Source organism: Anneissia japonica, unplaced genomic scaffold, assembly GCF_011630105.1.
Source record: "Anneissia japonica isolate Jap-2015-1 unplaced genomic scaffold, ASM1163010v1 scaffold287834_len5846547_cov211, whole genome shotgun sequence".
In the NCBI taxonomy this organism is placed as follows: domain Eukaryota; kingdom Metazoa; phylum Echinodermata; class Crinoidea; order Comatulida; family Comatulidae; genus Anneissia; species Anneissia japonica.
This window is the reverse complement of record NW_022704992.1, coordinates 2,461,368-2,485,318: the sequence shown is the minus strand read 5'-3', so window position 1 is coordinate 2,485,318 and position 23,951 is coordinate 2,461,368. Positions and strand designations below refer to the sequence as shown.

The 23,951-nt window shown below is 32.2% G+C and overlaps 1 protein-coding gene across 1 annotated transcript in view; it reads left to right on the top strand.

Annotated features, from left to right (window-relative positions):
* Positions 1 to 23,951, top strand: part of LOC117104992 (kalirin-like) — a 182,487-nt gene that overhangs the window by 151,572 nt on the left and 6,964 nt on the right. The window contains exons 40-58 of the mRNA XM_033245970.1: positions 1,622 to 1,764; positions 2,297 to 2,363; positions 5,068 to 5,174; positions 5,456 to 5,525; positions 6,745 to 6,924; positions 7,186 to 7,236; positions 7,576 to 7,653; positions 8,483 to 8,668; positions 9,166 to 9,340; positions 9,529 to 9,589; positions 9,923 to 10,751; positions 11,772 to 12,001; positions 17,728 to 17,857; positions 19,090 to 19,117; positions 19,385 to 19,669; positions 21,465 to 21,596; positions 22,263 to 22,521; positions 22,992 to 23,192; positions 23,584 to 23,722. Coding sequence (XP_033101861.1) covers positions 1,622 to 1,764; positions 2,297 to 2,363; positions 5,068 to 5,174; positions 5,456 to 5,525; positions 6,745 to 6,924; positions 7,186 to 7,236; positions 7,576 to 7,653; positions 8,483 to 8,668; positions 9,166 to 9,340; positions 9,529 to 9,589; positions 9,923 to 10,751; positions 11,772 to 12,001; positions 17,728 to 17,857; positions 19,090 to 19,117; positions 19,385 to 19,669; positions 21,465 to 21,596; positions 22,263 to 22,521; positions 22,992 to 23,192; positions 23,584 to 23,722 — 3,351 coding nt within the window. The remainder of the gene's footprint in view (positions 1 to 1,621; positions 1,765 to 2,296; positions 2,364 to 5,067; positions 5,175 to 5,455; positions 5,526 to 6,744; positions 6,925 to 7,185; positions 7,237 to 7,575; positions 7,654 to 8,482; positions 8,669 to 9,165; positions 9,341 to 9,528; positions 9,590 to 9,922; positions 10,752 to 11,771; positions 12,002 to 17,727; positions 17,858 to 19,089; positions 19,118 to 19,384; positions 19,670 to 21,464; positions 21,597 to 22,262; positions 22,522 to 22,991; positions 23,193 to 23,583; positions 23,723 to 23,951) is intronic.

Genomic DNA, 23,951 nt, shown 5'->3' with positions numbered 1-23,951 from the left:
CATCATCAGTCTCTTGTATATCTATTTGTATAATCCGTCTAGTTCACTCAACCTCTCTTTTAATCAAATCGGTGGCATTCAAGCGACCAAGATGTATTGATTTTATTTGCAGTGCTTCACAAATCAGTTACAGATTGTAGTTGCCATCAATTTACACGTGTATTTTCATTAACATGGTGTGAAGCCGAGTGGGTGAAGTTTACCATTAACTACAAACAATATGATTTAAACATGGGTATCTTGTTAGATTAACACTTTCTAAATATTAATTCTATCTGAGGAAAGCTTCATAGGAATCTGATTTAGTTTGGTTAGCACAGTTTAAACCGGGCTTGTTATTTGAATATGGTAGGTGAGCTAAAAAACAAACCTTAATTTTGTTTAGGTGAGTGATTATTTGGAGAGAGGGAAATTTAAGCTTCTGTGGAATAGTTTTACACACCTAACTATTACTGCAGTCATCAAAGTGGTGTTAAGAGTTCAAAGCAACACAAAATACATGCTAAGGGCCTGTTTCTACTGGAAAGAAATAATTGATTAAAAATCGCTTTTTCGAAAAATCGCTTTTATTCTCGCAGTAGAAAGGGGACCAGTTTGAAACAAGCGATTTAAAAAAATCGATGAAAAACATGCAATGGATAGCGTGTTTGAACGGCAAATAACCGATTTTTGCTGTGCACCTTTTAGCTGCAACACAAAAAAGCGATTATCAGGTGAAATGTGACCTCCTGGTCAATTACTGCAAAGACTAGATCGTATTAGGCGCGAACTTTCAAAAAAATGTTTGTCCTCTTGTTCATGTCCTAGGCCTACAAGCTAAAAATGTCAACAAACAAACATGTGGAGCGACGAATTCGTTTTGTAATTATTTTGTGGGGGGATATTGGGCCTAGCCTCTCTGCTCTTTTACGCCTACCGTTGTTCTCGTTTGGTTGCTCGTTCATTGTGCCGATGAGCACAGCCGATATGTGGCGATAATGAAAAAATTGACTATAATAATAGTTTGATGTCAATAAGACATGCAGAAGGTACTTGTACAAAAGTTTGATCAAACCTCCCGAAACTCTTAACTATTGTCATGGAATCGAATGATCCTTAAAGGATAATACATGCTTAAAATATATTTATCATCAATTATGTACACAAGGTTAACAGTTATTAAATTAATGATGCATGCTCATGGTAAGTTACCATAATAACGGTGAAGATGATGACAGATGAGGATCCAGGAAATGATTAAGAGAAACATGACAGCATCTTGGCAATTGTATTAATACTTCCTTTTACATTTTATCCAAACATTTCTGAAACATTCAAATTTTTTTATTTTGAGTGTTTTAAAGGTAGTACCATGTGTGCTAAACTCAGCAGGGGGGGGGGGACGACACCAATAAATTTTAAATAAATTGTATTATAATATTATTATGATCAAATAGGCTATCAAATCCTAATAAAACAGAGATAAAAAATAATTAGGATTTGAATGTTTTTAGCTTTTAACAGGTAGTATGACAGGTAGATAAACTGTTTAAATCAGTTTGTTAACACTACTTGTAAGATTATAAAAAGACTGAAGTGTATATTTATTTAATGTTCTATTATTTTATTTTCTTTCCTGAAGGATGAAGATAAAGAAATAGATACAAAGGAAGGAGAATGTACTGAGGGTGTAAGTGAAGATAAGGAAACAGCACCAGTGTCAGACGAAGAAGCAGAGGAAAAAGCAGTGGAAGAAAAGAAAGCCGCAGCAATACTGAAAAGATCGTAAGTTTTTTGAAGATTATTTTATATAATGTCATAAACAGATAAGTCTTTTCTGTGAATACTTAACTGAATGAACTGACTGGACTGATTTTCCTTTTATTGAACTTGCCTTCGAAAAATACTAATGCAGCCTGTATAATGAATACTAAATATTATTTAATTGCCACACTTTTAGTTTGAAAGTGGATGACTTTGCTCAGTGAATAGACAATATTTATGTCTCGAGGTTGAATGACATGGGTGTTACATTTTAAGTTAGATATACAGAAATGCACTGTATAGTTCAGAAGCATTATGTTTTCTCAAAGTTAAGTTCCACTAAAAGGATTGAATTAACTTGCTCATCCAGGTAGCTCTCCCATAGACTAGAAACATCACTGTATATGTGTGTACTGTATATTGGTTTTATTAACAGCATGGATACTCTGGAAGGTAACATTTTAACTATAATGGTTTTATTGTTTGCTCTAGTATTTTTTCTGTTCTAGGAGCTACAGTATCACGCTATTATTTGGATTTGTTGTTTTTTCAGATTCCTTCTTCAGGAACTTGTTGATACTGAAACAGAGTATGTTCGATATTTGGGCAAAATAGTAGAGGTAAGTTTGCATTTGCATGGTACTTTGTTATTCTATCAACCCAGTTGCACTGAGGTGTCTAAGGTCCCTGATAGGTTGTCCACACCCACTTCAGCCCCAACATGGTTTGGGCAAATGTGAGCAAATAATATGCACTTCTAGGTGCCCGGAAATGGCTTCAAATGCTCTTTCGAATTCAGTATCATGGTTACAAAGACCAGTACCAGTAAATGGTCATCTTTGTCCCTGTCGGAAGCTCTAAGGTTCTCTGATGTGGTTCCTGCGCTCCTTCCCCAAACCTACTTCTGGCACCGCCTTTGTATCAACCAAATGTAATTCCTCCACCAATTTGCTCCGGATTTTTGACATGTTATAATTCTGAAGTATTTATTGTAAAGTCATATGAGAACAATAAATTTTGGTTGTATTGCAAACATGATGTATGACCCTTTGACCCTCAGACAACATGGCTAGCAGGCCAAAACCAAACAGGAACATATAACACACACAACAGGATATATTTCAGATAAATAGGGACATGATTGTTATTTAACTTGTTAGCTTTACCACATAAGGGGGAAGTTTAGAGGACATTGGTTTTTGAAAATATTCAGAGTCTACTGGAAATACCATACCATTTAAGGTGTCTCGCTGAAGACTTAATACTAAATATACTTTCATCCTTTTATAAAGTATGCTTGTATTTTGATAATTCACATCATTGCATGCACAAAATTTAGAGAAAATATAAAGTGTATGTACACACCGGTACACCCCTATATAGGTATACAAATACACCCCCGTATACTTGGCCTACTTATATACCCACATCTCCACCCACATATACCCTATATGCAAGTATTATATATTGATACCCTAAGAAATGTACAAAATGAAATTAAATTTCTATTAATAAATATTATATATAATAAGCAGATAGTAATCCACAATAATAATATATGACATGATATATGGATATTGTGATTCAGTATTTAAAACTTCATTAGTTCATCTTCAGAAATATATGGATATAATTATGAAATGATTATAATAATATATTTTGATGTTTACTGAGCATTAAAACATCATTCTAATATAATATATATTATAAAATAAATATTTTTCACAAATATTCATAATAATAATTATTCAAAAATGTTTCATATTATGAAACACTTTTCTTAATATCAACCAGAAAATATTGTTATGTTAATTACTATAGAAATACAATTACAATGCAGCATAAATAAATGTTGATGGTTACACAGAGAAGCAGAGACTGAATATTACGTACTGTAGTGGGAGAGCCACCAGCATTACGTATTAATGGAATGTGACAGCTAAGGATCAAATACCTAATCCAAGCAAAGTCACTATTTATACAAAGTATATGCTGTACTCACACACAACTCGACTACCTATTACCCAGTCATTCATCATCTGCCAGGCTCACATCAAATCAAATATCCTTGTTATCCTTTTTTTTTTCCCCACATCTCAACCATTTGGCACAGTTTCCACATTGAAAATTCACTGTCTCTGTTAATTTTCATCCTTAAGGTCTATTTTCCGGCATTTTCATGAACCTTTGGCTTACTAACCATCGTCTGGTTGCTACTCATTTCTTTATATTATTGTCTACTGTACTCCTATACTTTTTATTTCAGAAATAATATGAAATACTGTTGTTGAAGCCCCAATATTTGATTAAAAATTTATGTATGGTAGAGAACATTTTTTAGCTTTAATAAGTTGCATGTGTTTTGCTTATGAAGCTAACATAAATGTCCATTATTTTATTGTTTTCAATTTCAAACAGTTTTTTAAATAATATCTGCTTATTTTAGCAATATTATTTTAAGTAATATTTTATATAAATTATGATATGGATTAAGTATATTAAATTTGTTTTGTTTTTCAGTGGATTATAAAGGAATTGATTTTTTAGATAAAAATTTATGTATGGTAGAGAAAATTTTTTAGTCTTGTGTGCTTAAGTTTAGTACACACCGCATCAGTGGTCGTCAGCCAATTCAATTTCTTGAAAAACCTAAAAAGAAGAGGTGTTGGCAAAGAATTATTTTAAATGACAATCCTTTAAGACTACTACCGAAAATTGGCAGACAGCATTGCATGGAGAGTGGAAATGAATTCGTAAAATGATGTTGTATAACCGTCAGCCATTGCAGTGTGTGCTTGGCTTTAAAATCATACTGTGTTATTACATTATGTACAATGGTCCAGCTAATTAGATTCAACTTGTAGCATCTTCAGCTCATCCCATACCTGGAGAAAGTAATTACTATCTATATGCCCTATATATATGTATTAGGCCAAGTAAAAAAATATATTAGTTTCTCTTTATATTTTTGCTGACCATTGCATACCATCTTAATGACTGACATATAAATCCACTGTAATATACACAATTTTAATTCTTTTTTTGGGCCTATGCAGATCATTTTCAGCATGTACCAACATAACAAAAGAAACTCATTCTAAAGAAACTCATTCTCAAATACGTACTATCTCATTCTCTTTTTAACTCTTCTTAATTTTTTTAAATATTTTTTTCCTTCAAATTGTTAATGTTATGCCCTTGGCAACTGCTTAGTTCTTTTTATTTATTTTACTGTGTATTTGATAAATAAATGAACTGAAAACTGAAATATTTTTGTATTAAAAAAAATAAATGCAAGCATTTTCCATGTGTATATTTAACTAGGGTTATATGCAAACGATGAAGGAAGGGAATTTACCCCCAGATATGGAGGAAGGAAAGATGAAGATCGTCTTTGGTAACATCCACCAGATCTATGATTGGCACCGAGAGTAAGTCTTTTCTTGAACTTTGACCTGACATGCATAATCTATTTTCAGATTTTTAAAAAATCAATATCTTACATTTTGAAAATAAATAATGGTATTTAACAGTGTTTAAACTTATGAGTATTAAATAATGTTATGCTTGAGTTTCTATTTATTAGTTTCATGTACTTCTTATATCAAAAATGAATTGCCTACTAATATATTTATTGAATGTTATGTATTGAATTTATAGAAATCTAAATCTCACCTCTGATAAATTGTGCCAAAATTTTGTTTTGTTTCAGTACATTCCAAATAGAAATTGAAAAATGTCTAGAAGAACCATACCTATTAGGAATGCTTTTTCTGAAATATGTAAGTAAAATATAAATTTTTCCATTAACATTACAAGCTAATAATAACTCCTTTGGTTATTGTAAGGCCACGTAAAAGAAAAATATATTTTTAGCATCCTTCCTACCGGAGAACAAGGTCCTGACCTCATTTTGTTTGGTGGGGGATGTGGTTTGAAAATCCCTGACAATTAGCCAGCAGTAGAAAAACTCGTAAAACATATTCACACTTCTTTAAACTACATGTCAGCCATTTTGAAATATTTGAAATGCCATGATTGGATTAAGTTATTTAAAAAATATATAGTATTTTATTTGATACTATATAGTATTTTATTTGATACTTATATAGTATTTTATTTGATACTTAAGTACTATGTACCACTTGCAGTAAATTGAGATTTACAAAAGAAAGGATTTAATTTATGAAAATGGAATTACAAATTATAACTTGATACATGCATTAGAACTGTACAACATGATAAATAGGCAGTTTGTTTCCAGCTGTTTCACATAAACAATGAAAAAATATTATTGCTACCTAATTTGGATTACATTTACATTATTAAAAGATTTCATGTTGTTCTTCATTAGAGGTTACATTTGCTATGATTGGCTGAATTATTACAATTAGTAATCCTCATTAGTCTCATTAAATCAGCCACAAATTGATTACCCACCAGTGAACATTGTTGACAACTTTCATATCAATTGTTGATATTATCGCATAGTATATATTCAGTTTCATATTACCAAAAATTATTAATAATCTAAACTGGCTTATTCCCAACTATATTTATAATTCATAATGGATATTCATGAATTATAATACAGGTTCGTGCATATTCATGACACATATTCTAGATATTATTTGATGCTGGCATATTTATTATTACTATGATAATTTTGTGTCGAACAGCATAGATGTCTTCAGATGTACGTTATTTACCGTCAGAATAATATATTTATAATTCATAATGCATATTCAAGATTTATAATACTGGTTTCTGGATATTATTTGATGTTTACATATTTATTAACATTACTGTGATAATTTTGTGTCCAACAGCATAGACGTCTTCAGATGTACATTCTTTACAACCAGAATATATATTTATAATTCATAATGCATATTCATGATTTATAATACTGGCTCGTGCATATTCATGATATATATTCTGGATATTATTTGATGCTTGTGCATATTTATTAACGTTGCTATAATATTTTGTGTCCAACAGCATAGACGTCTTCAGATGTATGTTCTTTACTGCCAGAATAAACCAAAATCTGAGTACATTGTATCTGAATATGAATCATTTTTTGAGGAGTTGAGAGTCAAATTAGGGCACAAGCTGAATTTGGCAGATTTACTGATTAAACCAGTTCAGAGGCTAATGAAATACCAACTTATACTGAAGGTACTGAACATAATGCTTTGGATCATACTATTTGTTATTTACTTATTTATTTACTTTATTTGTTCTATTTGATAAAGAACAAAAATAAACAAATCATAAAATACAGAGGTAAGTAAGAAAACAAAAACTAATTAATTGATTATTAATTGGATGAAAATAAATAATAATGATAAAGGACTTTGAAGGGATATGTAAATAAGTAAAGGATATAAAGAAATAATATAATGTTATGGTCTGACTATTTGCTTTTAATTTTTGCAGGATATACTGAAACAAACAAAGAAAGCAAATGAAGACACAAAAGATCTTGAAGTAAGGATTTAATAATTGTTATTAGTATTATTATTGTCATCACTCTTGTAATTATCAACATTATAGTATTATTTTATTGTACCTAATCACACTAGTTATGACTGCTGCTGATAGCATCACCTTGCTATGTGGTATGTCCGTTTCGGAACTAGCTTGATCATTGGCAAATTTCATCTACAGTCAGTGACCCTTCTTGAACTATCATAGTCATTTTGGTAATCAGTGGGGCAATGACTGACGACCATACTGGCAAAGATCTATTAGAATTAATAGAATTAACATAGACAATGATTCTTTTAAATATGCTTATGATTATTTTTCTTTACTTTGTACCTCCAGGGTGCTATTGAAAAAATGTGTGTGGTGCCTAAACAAGCTAATGACATGATGGCAATAGGTAGACTTCAAGGATGGGATGTGAGTAAAACTTGAATGTGAATATTGTCATCTGATTGGTTGTTTAATTCGTTTGGTGGATGAGTGGTTACTTTAAAACAAACATGTCAGTTAATCAGTTACATTGATGCAACTTTTCTGTTGATTGGTTGCTGCTACTTATTTATGATGGACACTTGTGCTTTATTCAAGAAGTGTAGCAATTTTGTAAACCCTTCTTCATATTGGTTTTGTGTGGTACCTTATTAATTTTAATGCTATGAATTTCTTTGCTTTTATTCATTAAATATTACAATAAATTTCTATATGCTATCATCTGTAAATCTCTATCCATGCTATCACCTTCATATGTGATGATACCTATGATTTGCCCATATATGGGTATAATATGACATCATCATTCTCATCTATTGATGTGATATGGTATCATGATGTCCAATATGGATAACTCATATACATTTCATACATACTGTATTACTTTGATTGTGTATAGAGCCTAATAATTTGATATGAAAAAAAAATTCATCTTAAGCATTGTATTGTTTTCGTTAACATTTAGTTAGTCCACCGATTGAGCTGTAATGTAGAAATGTATGCTTATGAAGTTTCCCATGTAGGGAGACATTTTTCTCATGATATTTTGTATTATTATGCAATACAGATTTTGTTGGCAATTAGGTCTAAACATGAAACTAGATATTTGGAAAGGAGTTCATGCCTGAATATAATCACCAAACATGTTCCGCATCCTGAAATACCAAAGCACAAATCAATTATTTGCACTTAGTAGTTGTCGGCCATTTATTGATTTTGCCATGTGAAAATGACTCTCTACTTGATTTGTTGACAGGGTAAAATCAATGCACAGGGCAATCTTTTATTCCAAGACACACTTCTAGTGTCGGAAGGAGTAGGGACCGCAAAATGGAAAGAACGCAGGGTGTTCATGTTTGAACAAATCATCATTTTCAGTGAACCGTTAGAAAAGAAGAAAGACTTCAGCAACCCAGGATACATATTCAAGAACAGTGCTAAGGTTTGATTTCACATTTGAAGCAGGGTGTGGGGGGATGTCCTTAATATTCTGCAACCTGTTTAAGTTTACTCTATCATCTTGTTTAATCATTGTTCTGAGGATATGTTATCTCTTGCCACAACGGCGCACTTTTGTAAGACATACTCGTCTTGCTCTCACTTCCCATCCACTGACGCTCGTTCTTTCAAAAGCTCAGACTGTTGCCTTTTCACATGCGTACATCTGTCGTTATGTTTCGCATTGAATTCAGGACTGTTTTCCTTCTGTTTATGGACCTTCTCAATTCAAGTCTCTCATGAACCTGTTTTTTTAAAAATAAGTAACCCCTTACTTTGAGTGGCTTCATTAGCCTTGTTTCGGGCGATTACCACTAAAAAAAAAATTTTTAAGCACTTAAACCTTACTAATTTGTATCCATGTTGGGAGACAACTTCCTTATGAGAGGTGTTCTTTTTAAGGTTTCCTTCATCTTTTATTCCTATTTTTTCTTTTAATAGATAAACACTATGTCCTTACTAGACCAAGAAGATGATCCATTGAAGTTTGGTTTACGAGTAAAGACACAAGCAGGAACAGAAACATTCTCCATCCAAGCTAGTACACCAGAATTAAAATCAACATGGATACATTACATCAAGAAAGAGCTAAACAGACAGTATGACTTTCTCAGAGGTCAGTAAACAACATGACTATTTTTTTGATTCAGTTATTATTACTACTTATTTATGTTTTATATTTTTTAATCATCTATATTTAAGGATGACCCATTATGATTTGAATGGTGATGTTATTATTTATTTTGGTTCAATATATATATAAAATTTATGAGATGTCTATTTTTAATTTTGATGTATTTGTAGCAATCCAGTCACCAATAGAATACCAGAAGGAATTGGAATCAAGTAGTCCAAATAAATTTGGGTGAGTTGTCAACATTATGGTGTCTACTTTAATAAGCTAACAGTTACATGTTGTCTTTCCTTACTTGGATATATAAGCTTGCTGTTAGAAAAATATAATATACACATATCACACATTGTTAACAACATAGCATCCAATACTTTGTGAGAGCGATTGGGGCAGCAGCTGTAGCTTGTGTTCTCAACCCTGAGTTCAAATCATTTGCCGTGCATTTTGTCTGTGTCCTTGGGCAAGGCCCTTTACGTAAATTGAATTTTGTACAGCTTGATTTTAAATTTAATTTATTTCAGAAAGTTTACGTACACTTAATTTTTTTTTCTCTTTACATCCTAGTTACTCGTCACCGACAAAATCTAGTAAGGACTCCAAAAAGGGACATTTTCTGAAGCTACGCAAGTCACAAAGTAGTCAAACTTCAAAAGACTCTGAAGAAGGGTCAGATGATAATATTAATGCAACACAACATTCAAGTTTAAAACGTGAACGGCGCAAACACACAACAGCCCCCGCTGCAATTTCTGTCTTTGAATTAAAGAATAAGGAACATTTAGAAGTGCCCAGAAAGGACGGTCCTAAATCACCAGATGTTGGACATTTAGATCGAGAAAATTCACCTTCAATACGCAAGAAATTCTTTGACGGCTTTATGTTTTGGTCAAAATCAAAAGAGAATTCTCCCGTAGGATCAAAAGAAAGTCTAAAATCCAGGGGATCTGGAGATTCTCAATATAAAGATGTTTTATCATCGAAAGAGAGTCTAGGGAAAGGGAGCAGTAAGTCGCCGTCCCCAATCTCAAGTCATTCTGATCTTGTTGGCATTAGCCATCATGAATCTCTTGTCAACAATAATAAGCCATCTAGGATTCCTGTACCAAAAGGTCATGTATCACGAAGTGATAGTCCAACCAAAACTGCAAAAACTCACCGAGGCTCTGGCCCAGTAGATACTAGTAAACATAGTGTAAATGGTTCACCAAGCCCTGTTGAACACAGGAGTGGATCTAGTTCGAAGGAGAGTGGAATTCCTGTTTCACGAAAGACATTAACTGACAATGTGTCATTAAGGATAAAAGAGAGAGCATTCAACGAGGCAAATATTCAAAATAAACAAAACCGCTCAAGCTGTGCTTCAGCTACAAGTTCTGAAGATGTCTTTGATGGTGTGAGTAAAAGAAAATACTAGTTATATAGTGTGAACAATAATATGTATAAAAAGACTGATTATCATTTGCAACAAAGATTGAAGTTTTAAAAGTTTGTGATTTAATATGGGTATGTAGGTAGTCTGCACAATTATACCAAAAAAATACATGTTGTTTTACAGAGCTAGCTAGCTTATTAAAATATTTCATTAAAAGTTAGAAATTTCTAGAGGCTAACAATTTTACTGTGTGTTTACTGTACAAATTCATTTTGAGAACATGTAGAGGGGCAGCAAGGGGTAGGCCTACAATCGAAAGATCAAATTAAAGTTTGAAGCCGACCATTTCTCCATTTCTTTGAGCAAGGCACTTTATCCATTTTGTTTCTCCACCCAAGTATTTACAGTACCTGGGTACCTTGTAGGTTATAAATGTTGTGATTACTAGATGCAACATAATGGAACTCATCCCAAGAGAGCTGAGTATGTGTTCCATAAGTAGGGAGCTTTCGATTTGTTGGACGACACAGCGCTATAACGGAATTACTCATGCGTGACAATCCTACTTGGCGTCCTGCGTTCTCTGCATAGGTATATTGGGCCAAATTGCGTCCTAGAATCCATGCGACGAGGAGAACTTAACGCTCTCGCATACGCAGATGACTTTTAGTGATGTCATTACCTTCTGCTTCTTACCGTCATCGTGCAGCCGAAAGCTCCATAGTGTTAAATCAAATGACCGGGATAATGTGTAGGTCACAAAGGCCTTGTTATGATAAGACAAACATATGATAATATTAGCATTTTGCTAGCAAAATAGAAAAATCCTGTTAATGATTAAATTAAAATAATCTGTACACACTGTCAAATTGTACGTGAAAAATGTGTGTGATGTGCCCATATATGGGCATAATGATGCCATATACACCCAAATATGGGCATATCACATTTATTTTACATAAAAATTGATAGTATGGAAAGAGCTTAATTTACATTCTTTTTACTTTCAAATTATTGGTGGATTATTTTCTTGTAAAACAGAGTGAGAACTCACCATGTCTGGCATCAGTGATCACCACTTATAATGCCGTCAAGGAGGACGAGATTAGCATTGCTAAAGGAGAAACAGTGCAAATATTGGCAGCCAATCAGCACGATATGTTCTTAGTCCACCGGCCCGCCAATGACGTTTCACCGGCAGCCGAGGGATGGATACCGGCGCATGTACTTGGGACAACGCGTGAACAGCTTCAAGCCGAATCCTGTACTAAGTAAGAAAACCAATGCCTTGCTTTGTCCATACATCTGCTAGTCATCTCTGGTGAATGCTCTACTTAATTTTTCTCTGTTGCTTTAATAACTCACTGAAATTTACAACTACTGGGAAGAGGTTTGTACATTAATACTCTTAGAAGCTTTAACTTGGTTGGGCAAGTCGGTTGTGCATCTTGAAAGCTGTAAATTAATTGGATAAGCAAATACTTGATTAGATTTTAAAATGTTGACTTAACATTCTAAAAAAGGTACATTACCAAAGACACTTGTTAAAATAGCTAAGAAATCTGTTAATTAAAGTAGGGCATTTGTCTGCTAATGTACCTTCTTTAGAAATAATTTCTGACTAAATTTAATCTAATTTTATTTCAGTTTAATGATAATAACATAATCATAATTCAGATAAAACTGTTCTGTTTAGTATCTCTGAGATACACTGTTTACAACCCAGAATCAGTTGTATCAAAGATTGGAGTATAATAAACACTACCGTATTATTAAAATTCTAAAAACTAAAATATATTCAGACTTTTTATTCAAACATGGTATTTGTTAAAAGGTTCCTCTTTGATGGATATTTTGGCATCTCATAGAAATAGTTTAGTTTTATAATAGTTAAAATTATGATTAACCAATCAACAAATACTACTATACATCTATAAATAACTGATGATATATCGAAATTACAATATAAAATCACCAAATATGCTACATACAATTATCATAATGCCGGGCTTGTTAAATAACAATTTACAAAACACATTTTATGTAGATTTTATAAAACAGTCTTTCGATTGTTCACCTTTGATATGCAGTGGTTAGCTCTCAAAGCTTGTCAAGAAAGGGAAAAAGGTGATAACTATTGAGTATACAAACTGAAATACCAACTAGAAATTAAATTTCTTGTATTCTGACATGATTCATATATCAGAGTGTGGCGACATGCATTTCTTGAATATAAGTTTTCTTCTCATTTTTTTCTGCACCACCTAGATTTGTTTTGGCTTTCTCATATCAGCTAGTAGTTTTCTTTAGATTTTTTTTTTTGGGAGTGGGTGGGGAATCTTTATGAACAGTTATTAAGAAACTTTTTTAATCTCAAGTTTAAAATTAAAGTATATTATTATTATTGACAATTTTTTTAATACAGAAACATTTTAATCATATCTAGATATCTATGCAGGTATTATTGTAAGCGTTATTGTTAGTAATTTGTTCTGTTTTTTTAACACATTTATTAAATCACTTTCATTAATATTTTCTGTTTAATTCTACTTGCCAAACAATTCGCTGTATATCAGAGTTACTGTTACACTCAAGTAGATCTGGGTTTCTTATCAAGAGGCACTTGGTATGTGCATGAATGTATTTTTTATACCTCCATGGTATGTAAAAGCAAGATTGGTCATTGTTCACAAGTTCATGACTGGACAATTAGGCACTTGAAATAATCGGGCTCAGATAACGATATCAATCAGATTGTTACAATCCAGATGAGTTGGGATTTCAAGTTATATAATTGAGAATGCACATTAAAATAACAGCATTTCACTACATCCATATATAATAATGGTTTTAATTAGTATGCCAAAATAGAAGACTAGTGCATGATATGTTAACTTGCCCTATCTGCTGGTTTGGGAATTTGATTGCTAATTATTTTTAGCCTGTAAATGACTATTCTCGTTAGTTTTTCAAATTGAATGCCCTTGTTGCTTTTGACGCTATGTGTTCTGTAGTTTGATAACTGAATCTATGAGTTTTTAATTTAAATTTGTAAAGAATACAACAAATACACATGATTGACTAATCTGTATGCAATAGTTTACATGGAACTTGCATCATGGTTCATGTATCAGTTGAATGCAGTGAGCATACCCCCTCTGCTAGTGTGATTAATACAAATACATAACATGTTTTGAAAACTAATGTTAACATAACCTAAAACAAATATCTCATTGCTTTTAAGTGAGGTCATAGTTATGGTAAATGATGAATGGTCAAGTAATTGTTAACCTTTGACCAACAACTGTTAATATAATCTCTTAATGTCACATAGTTTGGAATTTCAAGTATTATTTTTTACTTTAATTTTCAACTTGTATATTTTCTACGTCCTTTTTTTTATAACTGCTTTTATGTTTTCTTTGTGTTTTATTCTTGCTGATATGTATTTACACAATTTTTACTCTGAAAGTTTGTGTGTTATTTCCAATTTGTACATATAATGTGAGTGATGTTTTTATGGTTGATACTGTAGTTTGTATAGAAATTGGTTGGAAGGTTAATATTTAACTTGTGCAATGAACATTTTATCTTGTCTTGAGAAGACAAACCACATTTAAATTGATTATTCAAATTTAAATAAGATAATTGTTTTAATCGATGTACAAAAAACGATCAAAATTATGATAGAATTCCAAGAAATATTTAAGATACCTCATTGAAAAAAAAGGTAAAAATATTTTACTTTCAACTAAATTTAGAAGTCATTCATTTGATATTATTTAGGAGATATCCCACTTAGATTTACAAAATTGATAAATTTATTAACTTCAAAACTTTTTTTTTGTAAAAACAGAAAATTTCATGGACATTATTTATCTTGGTATGGTTATTATAATGTAAACATGTGGTTCATTGTAGATAAGAGAATTGTATCATAATTACCAAGCTCTTTTTTACTATCTGTTTACATTTTACCAATATTTAAATTGTAACTTAAATGTGAGTTTGAATCCAGAAAATAAACTGTCTTTCAAATATTTTATGTTCATTCTTTATTACACCTTTCAGAGTTTGAAATCCAAGACATGAAATTAATTATAAGAATCATATATTGAAACTTTCTTTTAAATCACAGTTTTGAAACTAAGTGAATTAATTATGTGAGAGAGATCTTTAGAATTAACTTTAAGATCAATCTTGTATTTTCTATTCAAAACAGTCTAAAACAAATCTCTTAATTCTAATCCATAAAAGGGTTCTCAGTAAAACCAAAACTAATACAGAGTCAACAGTCAGGTTTAAAAGTCAGACAATGAAATGGGTCTGATGAACTATTCTTTAATGATTTTCTCCTTGTCATTGCATAATAGACTCCAAGAATAATGACCTTAAGCCTGTCCTCTGCCAATGGTTGCATGATCTAATTCCACAGCTTTGTTGAGTTGTGGATAGATGGTTCCAAATATTAAAAAAGAACTAATAAACCTTGTTTTAAATTAAAGTGTTTTAACAAAATAATAACCAAGAACATTCATTTTTTAAATTGAAATCGGAGAGAAAAAATTTTAATTAAAAGGTGTAAGAAAAATTTATAAAACATAAGGTGTTTCATTGCTTTAAGTGAGGTCATAGTTACGGTAACTGACAAATGGTCACATAATCAGTAACCTTTGACATATGTGCCGATATTTAATGAATATGTATATTGTAGTTTACGATTTATGTCAACAGAATATATACAGTTAGCATATATTGTAGATTGTATATAAATAATCTGATAACGGTACTATTATTATAATGTGCTACAGTCAGCACCAAAATATAGGTAAATGTGTATTTATGCAAATAAAGTAAACCAAGTTATTAACCTGAAATGATGTATTGGTACAATCCGTTTTGTTCAATTTTTGTTTAAAAATCACTTAACACATGAAAACATGTTTGCGCTACCTTGGAGATTATATTAATCCTGAATTCACCATTGATAGATGTTGATTTTCAACATCTTTCATGTTTGGAGGAGAGAGCGGAGATTTTTCTTGGAAGATATTCATCAAGAGCTATTTACCTAATGTGGTACTGTACCAGTTAATGTTCGAAGAAGAAGAGATGATTTTCTTAGTGAAGATATTCATCCGAAGCTGTTATGTAATTCTGGTACCAAGAGAAACACACCTTGATGTATCAGCTGTTTTTAGTGTAAAGTGGAAGAACTGTACAAGATATTGTTGGATAGATGGTGAAGATGACAACACTTGCTGCTTTATAACAATTAACTAATATAATTGATTGTAACATAGATTATAGATCTCAATTCAAGCATTAATCAACATAATTTCTAACACTTTATGGTTCTCATTCATGAAGTAGATTCAATCACTTGAGGTAGTGTATAATCATGTTGAAGGGAAGGAAAATTCTGATGTTATCTTTTTAGAATTTCCATTTAAAATAATAACGAAAGACAAATTTGGATAGCAAATTATATATAGTAGACCATTTTTGTACCAGAATTTTCATTCCTGATTAATTCCTATAGTGAATGTTTTGTCTAAATTCTTCATTTGCTATTACTATGTTAGTTTGCATGATGTAAAGTAATTTGTATATAAAGTATTTATATATTCATAATTTTTAATTTGCATACTCACTTAAGCTTTCATTATGGATGAAAGAATTTTAAATATTAATTTTAGCACTATATACTTTGCTTTGTATGACAGTAATTTAGTTCATATAGGCCTGGAAATTATTATTTATCCATGTCCTTCCAGGAATTTCTGTTTAAAGCTAAAGTTCATTAAAGTTGGTTTTGTTTATTTGAATTTGTAATTACCAAAACCTAGACTTTGATGACATTCATCTGTTCATTTTTGAATGATTTTTTTTTCACATTGAATTGTCTATTTTGAACGTTATCATGTTGATATTTTGCTTATTGTCAATTGGAAAATGCATGCAGTAGTTACCAATTTTGCTTCTAATGTACCATACTGTACCTCTTATTTTCCATCTTAACTACATTTTCTATTGTTCTTAGTAGTAGATGTATACTCTATGTGGCCAGTTTAGAAAATCTATTATAAAGCTAATAGTAAATCTGTTATATATCTAGTACTAATACCATCAGCATAAGAGCAGTGTATCTACAATGTTCTTTATTACTTCCCTATCAACAAGAAGTGACATGCCTGTTACATTGGATAAATTATGGTAAAAAAGTCTAACTATGAAGCTCAAACCACACTATCAAGATTTATGTGACAAATATGTGTGATTTCCTTATATGGTTATGATGATGTCATATCACATACTTATAGGGGCATGTTGAAATTGAATCAGATATTTGTCACATATAATTTGTTGATAGAGCTTTAGGCTAAAACCAGTGGTATCTGTCAGATTTTTGCCTTCAGACTCAACACATGTTTTCTTTGATCAGATATGTTTGATTTTATTCAAACATTGTCAGTTGAATCTGGCAGGCAAAGATCTGATAATGTATGACTAGAGTTATTTTTAGCCATGATGTCTGCTTCATTTATTCCCCTGCTTCAATATTATGTATACCCCATTTTGTGAAATTGTACATTTATGCTCATGTTTTTCATAACAAACTTCATCTTTACCATTTAACTCCCTCGGTGTAGTCTTTGATATTTGCATACCACTTCAGCGTAAATGACACGTTTATGCTCGTGTGATTATATACTCCCCCTGGACGTTCATGTTTTTGTTTCCATTAGATACAGCTGTTGATCTTCATCCCTCTGTTTGTTGCATCAGTCACTTGATTACCTGATGTACTTATTTGTGTTGCTAAAGTATGCAGCTGCTCAAATTTACAGGCTAAGCCTTGTTCAACTGTTATCAGAGGGAGGTTACACACAAGGCATATCAGCTCCCTTCAACCCAAACAACTTAAAGAGGGTGGGTGTTCACAAAATGAAATACCTATCTTCCCTTGTAACAAAATTCATTTTTGTATTTGTAGATCACGGCATGGCTCCTCAGAATTCTGCGAGAACTGTATGTATGCAAATGAGATTGATGTTGTCACACCGACAGGAAGGAGCAAATCCGAATGTCGGGAAACAAATTTAACCAACAAAGTATCATTACAGGTGAGGGAGGAAATTACTTAAATACTGTCTGTTTTTAGGTTATAACATAAAGGATAATATAAACATTAATATACATGTTTCCTAATTTTGCATATTGAAGTAAGTTTTTAAATTTCAAGTGAAAATTAAAGAAAAATATTTCCCTTGGTAATTTACAGACATAATTAATACCATTCCTATACACTACAGTATACATTGGAAAGAAATAATTGATTAAAAATCACTTTTTTTTAAATATCGTTTTTCTCTCGCAGTAGAAAAGGGAAGAATTCGAAAAAAGCGATTAAAATCATGCAATGGATGGTGTGTTTGAACATGAAATAACCGATAAATAAGTGATTAGCAGGTGAAATGTGACCGCCAGGGCAAACCACTGCAAAGCTAGATTGTATCGAGTGCGAACTTTCTAAATTATCACACTAGTCCTCTCTTTCATGTCCTAGGCCTACAAGCTAAAATGTCAACAAACAAATGTGGAGTGTCAAAATTACTTGTTTTTTTATTATTTTATGGGGAATGTTTGGCTCAGGCCGAACTCCTCTTCTGTGCTTACCGTTGTCCTTGCGGATAAGCACAGCCAAAAGCATTCGCCTTCTCTCTGCACACCGTATCCTCCTCCTTGTCATATTGAACGGAATTCACATGAAGTATATTGTCTTGTTGGCGAGAAAGAAACTATACAGTTTGGAAAATGTGTTTTTTCCGCCGCAAAAACCAATTTTCGTAAAAGCAGAAATGCAGTTGTAAAGCGGGCAGGCTGTCTGGCACTCTTTAAAAAAGCGGTTAAAAAATTGATTACTAATCAATAGAAACACACCCTAAAATGTCTTGTAATCAATTTTATAGTTTTTTTTGTAAAAAGTTTTTAAATCGGTAAAAAATGAATTGTTTTGATCTGTGCCTCATTATTAAGCCTTCTCCAGACTATCAAATTTTATTTGACAAAAAGTTGTGACATGCCTAAATATGGTCATGATGACATCACACATGACCATATATAGGCACATCATGACCATATATAGGCACATCATGACTATATATGGGCATACAACAATTTATTGTCAAAGAAAACTTCTTAGTGGGCACAGAGGTTTAGCCTGTGTTATTGACTGTTTCAAATAAGCAATTCAGCGCATAAATATTTATTTTTAGATTATTTTTGAATTTGGAAAAACAGTTCTACATATTGATCTTTGATGTGATTATTCCTATTTTGTCTATTTGTATTTCAGTTGTTGCATCCAAACTTTATTTATGAAGGTAAGTTGATATTATTTTCTTTCTTTTTTTTTTGTAATACCTGTACCACAGCAAGTATAAGGCTAGCTTCACTGGCGGTGTTGTACCCGAAATAGTGAACTGAAATCCAGGCTATATATTCATGGACATTAATGTTATAGACATTTTAAGTTGTGGTTAGGATGTCCTTCCTCCAATTTCCAGTTTCTCATTTCAATCCTGGCACATTTCACTTTCATTACATATTAAATGGTGTAACAAGAAAAAAATTTTTTTTTTAAATCTCAGCTGCCCCAGAATTTGTTATTCCGCCATTCAACCAGTGTGCTGTTGAGGGCTCAGTAGCATCTTTTACTTGCCAAGTGATCGGTCGACCCACGCCTAACATCTCTTGGAAAGGACCGGACAACTCAGTACTTCATCAGAACTTCAGAACTCGTATGTTTGAGCTCCATGATGGACTAGCAGTAATAGAAATTGTTGGATGTACATTTGAGGATCGTGGGAAATATACATGCTTCGCAAGTAACGATGCTGGGTCCAAATCATTAAGTGCAATTTTATCAGTAAAAGGTATTATGTTCACAGTTATGCTGCCCTTGTTGAATGTTTACAGTATCAAATATTGTAAATGTAAAGCTTGTTATGCACATCAGGATTTGAAACTGCAGGTCCTGACTTGCATTTGAATTTCTCTATCAACTCTTCTATAAGGCAAATTTGGTATTGGCATTCTACCTATCGATCTCTTTACGACAGCACTTTCCTAAACCACTATCTTAATACTGATAATAATTTTGGAAATAATATAAAAGCATCACTGTGATTTACATGATTATACATATAGTAGCCTTGAAACTCATTTCCTTGTGTGGTTGTATTCCATAGCTAGTAATAAATGCATTTGTAGTGAAACCTCCCAGGTACCTATGTGGATTAATGTTTTGCACTTTCCCTGTACTGTGAAGTCCTGTGTTGTTCACAATAATAAGATTCACAATTTTCAAATTCTTTATCTTTTTCTATTTGTTTAATGATGTGTGTTTGATGGAATTTCCGAAGGAAGGGAAAATTTAAATTGTAATAAATCATTAATTTCCTGTCTAAATTAAAATTAATTACTATATGAAGTGCTTGAAAGATATTAAAGTCTAGTTTAATGATAATTGCAGAGTAAATACTGTATTTCCAAAACTTGGACTTGTTTGAGTGCTACTGTACTTTATATTGCTATTTCTGCTTTATAAAGTCTTTATAATTCTATGATGATGATAATTGTTGCTTTTATGAAATATAAATATGAATCTTATCCATGATGTTATAGTATATGTAAAAATTAATATTAACAGCAAAGCTAATCATTTGTGATTATAAGTCCTATACAGTATAATCAAATGTTTTATGTGGTGGGGAGTGGAGTTGTTTTTGATAAGACATGTCCTGACTTTTCAATGTTGGGTGATGCGTGTTGTAACCACCAACATACACCAGTTTAATCTGGAACCATTAAAGCCCCATTCCCGGCAAAATTTCAGTTGTTATGAAAAATCTAATTTTTGTATAATGTTATAAAGATTTATAAATATAATACAGAATTGCTAGTTTAACGGAATTTAGAAATTCCTAAGAATGAAAAAAATGTGAAATAAGACTGAAATTTGATTTTTTTTTTTGTGTTCCACACAAAAAATAAATGCGGATGAATTTTAATGTTTGATTTTGCGATAGGTCGTGAGAAGAAATATCGTAGGCGCCGAAAACATTAGCCTATCCAACGCTGCTAGGCTAGGCCTAGCCTTACCTCGATTTAGGTTCTGTTATCACGCATAAAAACGGCCGACATGATATTTTCCGTTGCTAGTAATGACACTTGTGAAATATAAAATTTCATAGGAATTATTTCAAATTTGTTAAAAAACTGATTCTGACTGAGATTTTGACACTTAAACAAACATATCTCTGCCTTAATCGAACGACCGCATTGTGCGAGATGCGAAGTACAAAAACTAATCTCATTAGAAAGGGCGCACATTATTGACTGTATAAAGTATACATAAAAGCGAGAGTATTCCAGTGGATGAGATCTACAACCTCTGAATTTGCCTAGTAACGATGAATTCGTCGAGAAAATGGTAATATTTTATGAGAAATAGTCTGTATTTCTCATTTTTTTTATTCTTTTGCGTAAACCTAAAATTCATGCCAATATTATTCCATGATTTATAATAATTGGAGTAATGCAAATGCATATTTTCTATAAAAAAAAAATCAGTTTTTAGTGTAATTTTGCCGGGAATGGGGCTGGGAATGCTGCACCTGAAATTCATAATAGTATTTGATTGACAGTTAATGCCTTAATTCTCAACAGGTAAGCCAGGCTCACCAAGTATTCCTACCATCCATGATAAGACACCAACTTCTGTAGTAATTCGATGGCAACCACCTGAACACACTGGCAACTGCTCAATCACTGCATTCACTGTTGAATGTGCTCAAAAAGGTAATCACATTGTATTTTATGTTATTTATTTATCTCTCTCCATACGCTCAAATTGTACGTGACAGATACCTGTAATTTGCCCATATTATTATGTGAGTGTGACATAATAGTCATCATGCCAATATTGGGCAAATCATAATAATATATTCAATGCCACAACATCCTACCAGGTACCCATACAAACATAAAGTGCCTTGACCTAGAACACAAGCTAAATGTACAGAATGAGGTTTGAACCATCACCAACTGTTCCCTCCCCCCAAAGCTAACGTCATGTCCAATATACTAGGTCTTTGTTTCATTGATTCAATTGGACCAATGCGTCTCATGTTATTTCACCTCTTTATGTTTCTGTATAAGTTTAAGATGGAATATTTTAAAGTCAAGATTATTTATAAGATTTATGTTTTTTAATTGAAGGCTCACTAAAACAGAAATGGATTCATGATTAAGGAATAAAATGATAATTATATATTTATAATCTTTATTTCAATGACTCAAAATAGTAAAACAGAAAGATTACCCTGTGTGATTCCAGAAAACATAAATTCATAAAAATGATTGTCTTAAAATGATTTATTAAGATTATTATCATTATAATGAGTTAATATTTAAAATGCAATTCTGGTGCTTATTAATAACTTTATATTATTTATTACTTTGCAGGCAAATCTACCGTGAAATGGGAAGTGGTAGCCGTGTGTGTAGTTGACCTTTCATATCATGTGGAAGGATTAACTCCCGGGGGAATGTATGTGTTTCGTATCAGTGCTAACAATGAAGTTGGGATTAGTTTGCCTAGCGAGCCATCTGAAACAGTTACCCTACCTGAAATGGTTGGACCAGTGTCCAATACGACAGGACTGGTCACTCTCTGGAGGACAGACTTTGAAGACAATTTTGTGCTTCTTGGGGAACTTGGAAGGTAAGACTTATGTGTTTTCTGCCCTCTATAGATATACTGTACTTGTACATGATAACCATGGTGTAACTGAGGGTGCTATTACAAGTTTTCTCCTAAGTCTTCCCCTTTTGAATTGTAAATTAAATACACTAGTGATCATGTTAATAGTTAAGAAATTGCATGGGATTTCATTGAAGCTCTGTGTCTAGAATTTGGTGTGTGTTTATCTTACTTCATAAAGTTTTTCTTTAAAAAATGTCCTACAAAATATCTTGTACTTGAGTTGGCAAGGGGAACAAGATTATACTCATAATTATGTATCAAACAGAATATGTTTTTTCCAGGACCTGTATAAATTATTTGTGAAACTTTTAAGATATTAATTATCTGGACTATAATTATCTAAAATATTAAGGAATTTAGCAGATTTTATTATTGAAATCTCTTGATTCTAATCATTTACATTATATATTGTGTGTGTATATATACAGAGGGCGTTTTTCTGTAGTAAGGATGTGCAGTGACCGTGTCAACCAAAGGGATGTAGCTGCAAAGTTCATCACCAAGAAGCTTATGTGTAAAGATCAAGTTGAGAGTGAGATGGCTGTTCTAAGAAGTATCCTCCACCCCTCCATTGTCCCATTCATTAGTTGTTTTGAAACACCACAAATGTTGATCTTAATACTAGATTTGTAAGTATGGTACTGAGCAGTTATTTCATAGTCTAATATTAACAACAACAAAAAAATGTCTGCCATAAATGAAGTTTTGGCAGACATATATTTACCATAAAATTCTAGGTTGATTAATCTAGTATAACTGTACTTGAAAATAGGATCTTTACAGGAGTGAATCCTAAACAACCATTTCAAATGCTCAGAGGTATTCAAATTAGAATACTTGTGCATGAATTAAAATTATCACTTGCATGTCACACGACTCCACCCAAATCTGGTATAGTAACATTTTGGCCAAGATTGTGGCCATGTCAAGGGAAAACATACACATGAATCTTTCTTTAGTGTGTCTAATTTGCACTCTAATCTTCTCTTAATAACTTATATGGTTACTTGTGACTTTCAGGGTTCCAAATGGCCGTCTGTTTGATTTTATTGTGAAGTTACCTGTGTATAGTGAACGGCAAGCAGCCACCTATCTACAGCAAGTCTTGGAAGCTTTGGTGTACCTGCATACGTGTAGGATAGCTCACTTGGACTTGAAGGTTTGTAGTTCATTTTAAATCTTATGATAGTGGTGACCGCCCCCCCCCCCCTGAAAAAAAAAATCGGATCCTGATGGTGAGTAGGAGGAGCAGGATTAAAACGATGGCAACCATGATGATCATAATTAGAATCATATTATATTTGTCCTTTAGGAAATTGCAGTGGAACAGAAATTGCTCTGAATGTTCACAAAAGTTAATAGACATATAAATATAGTATCAAAACAAA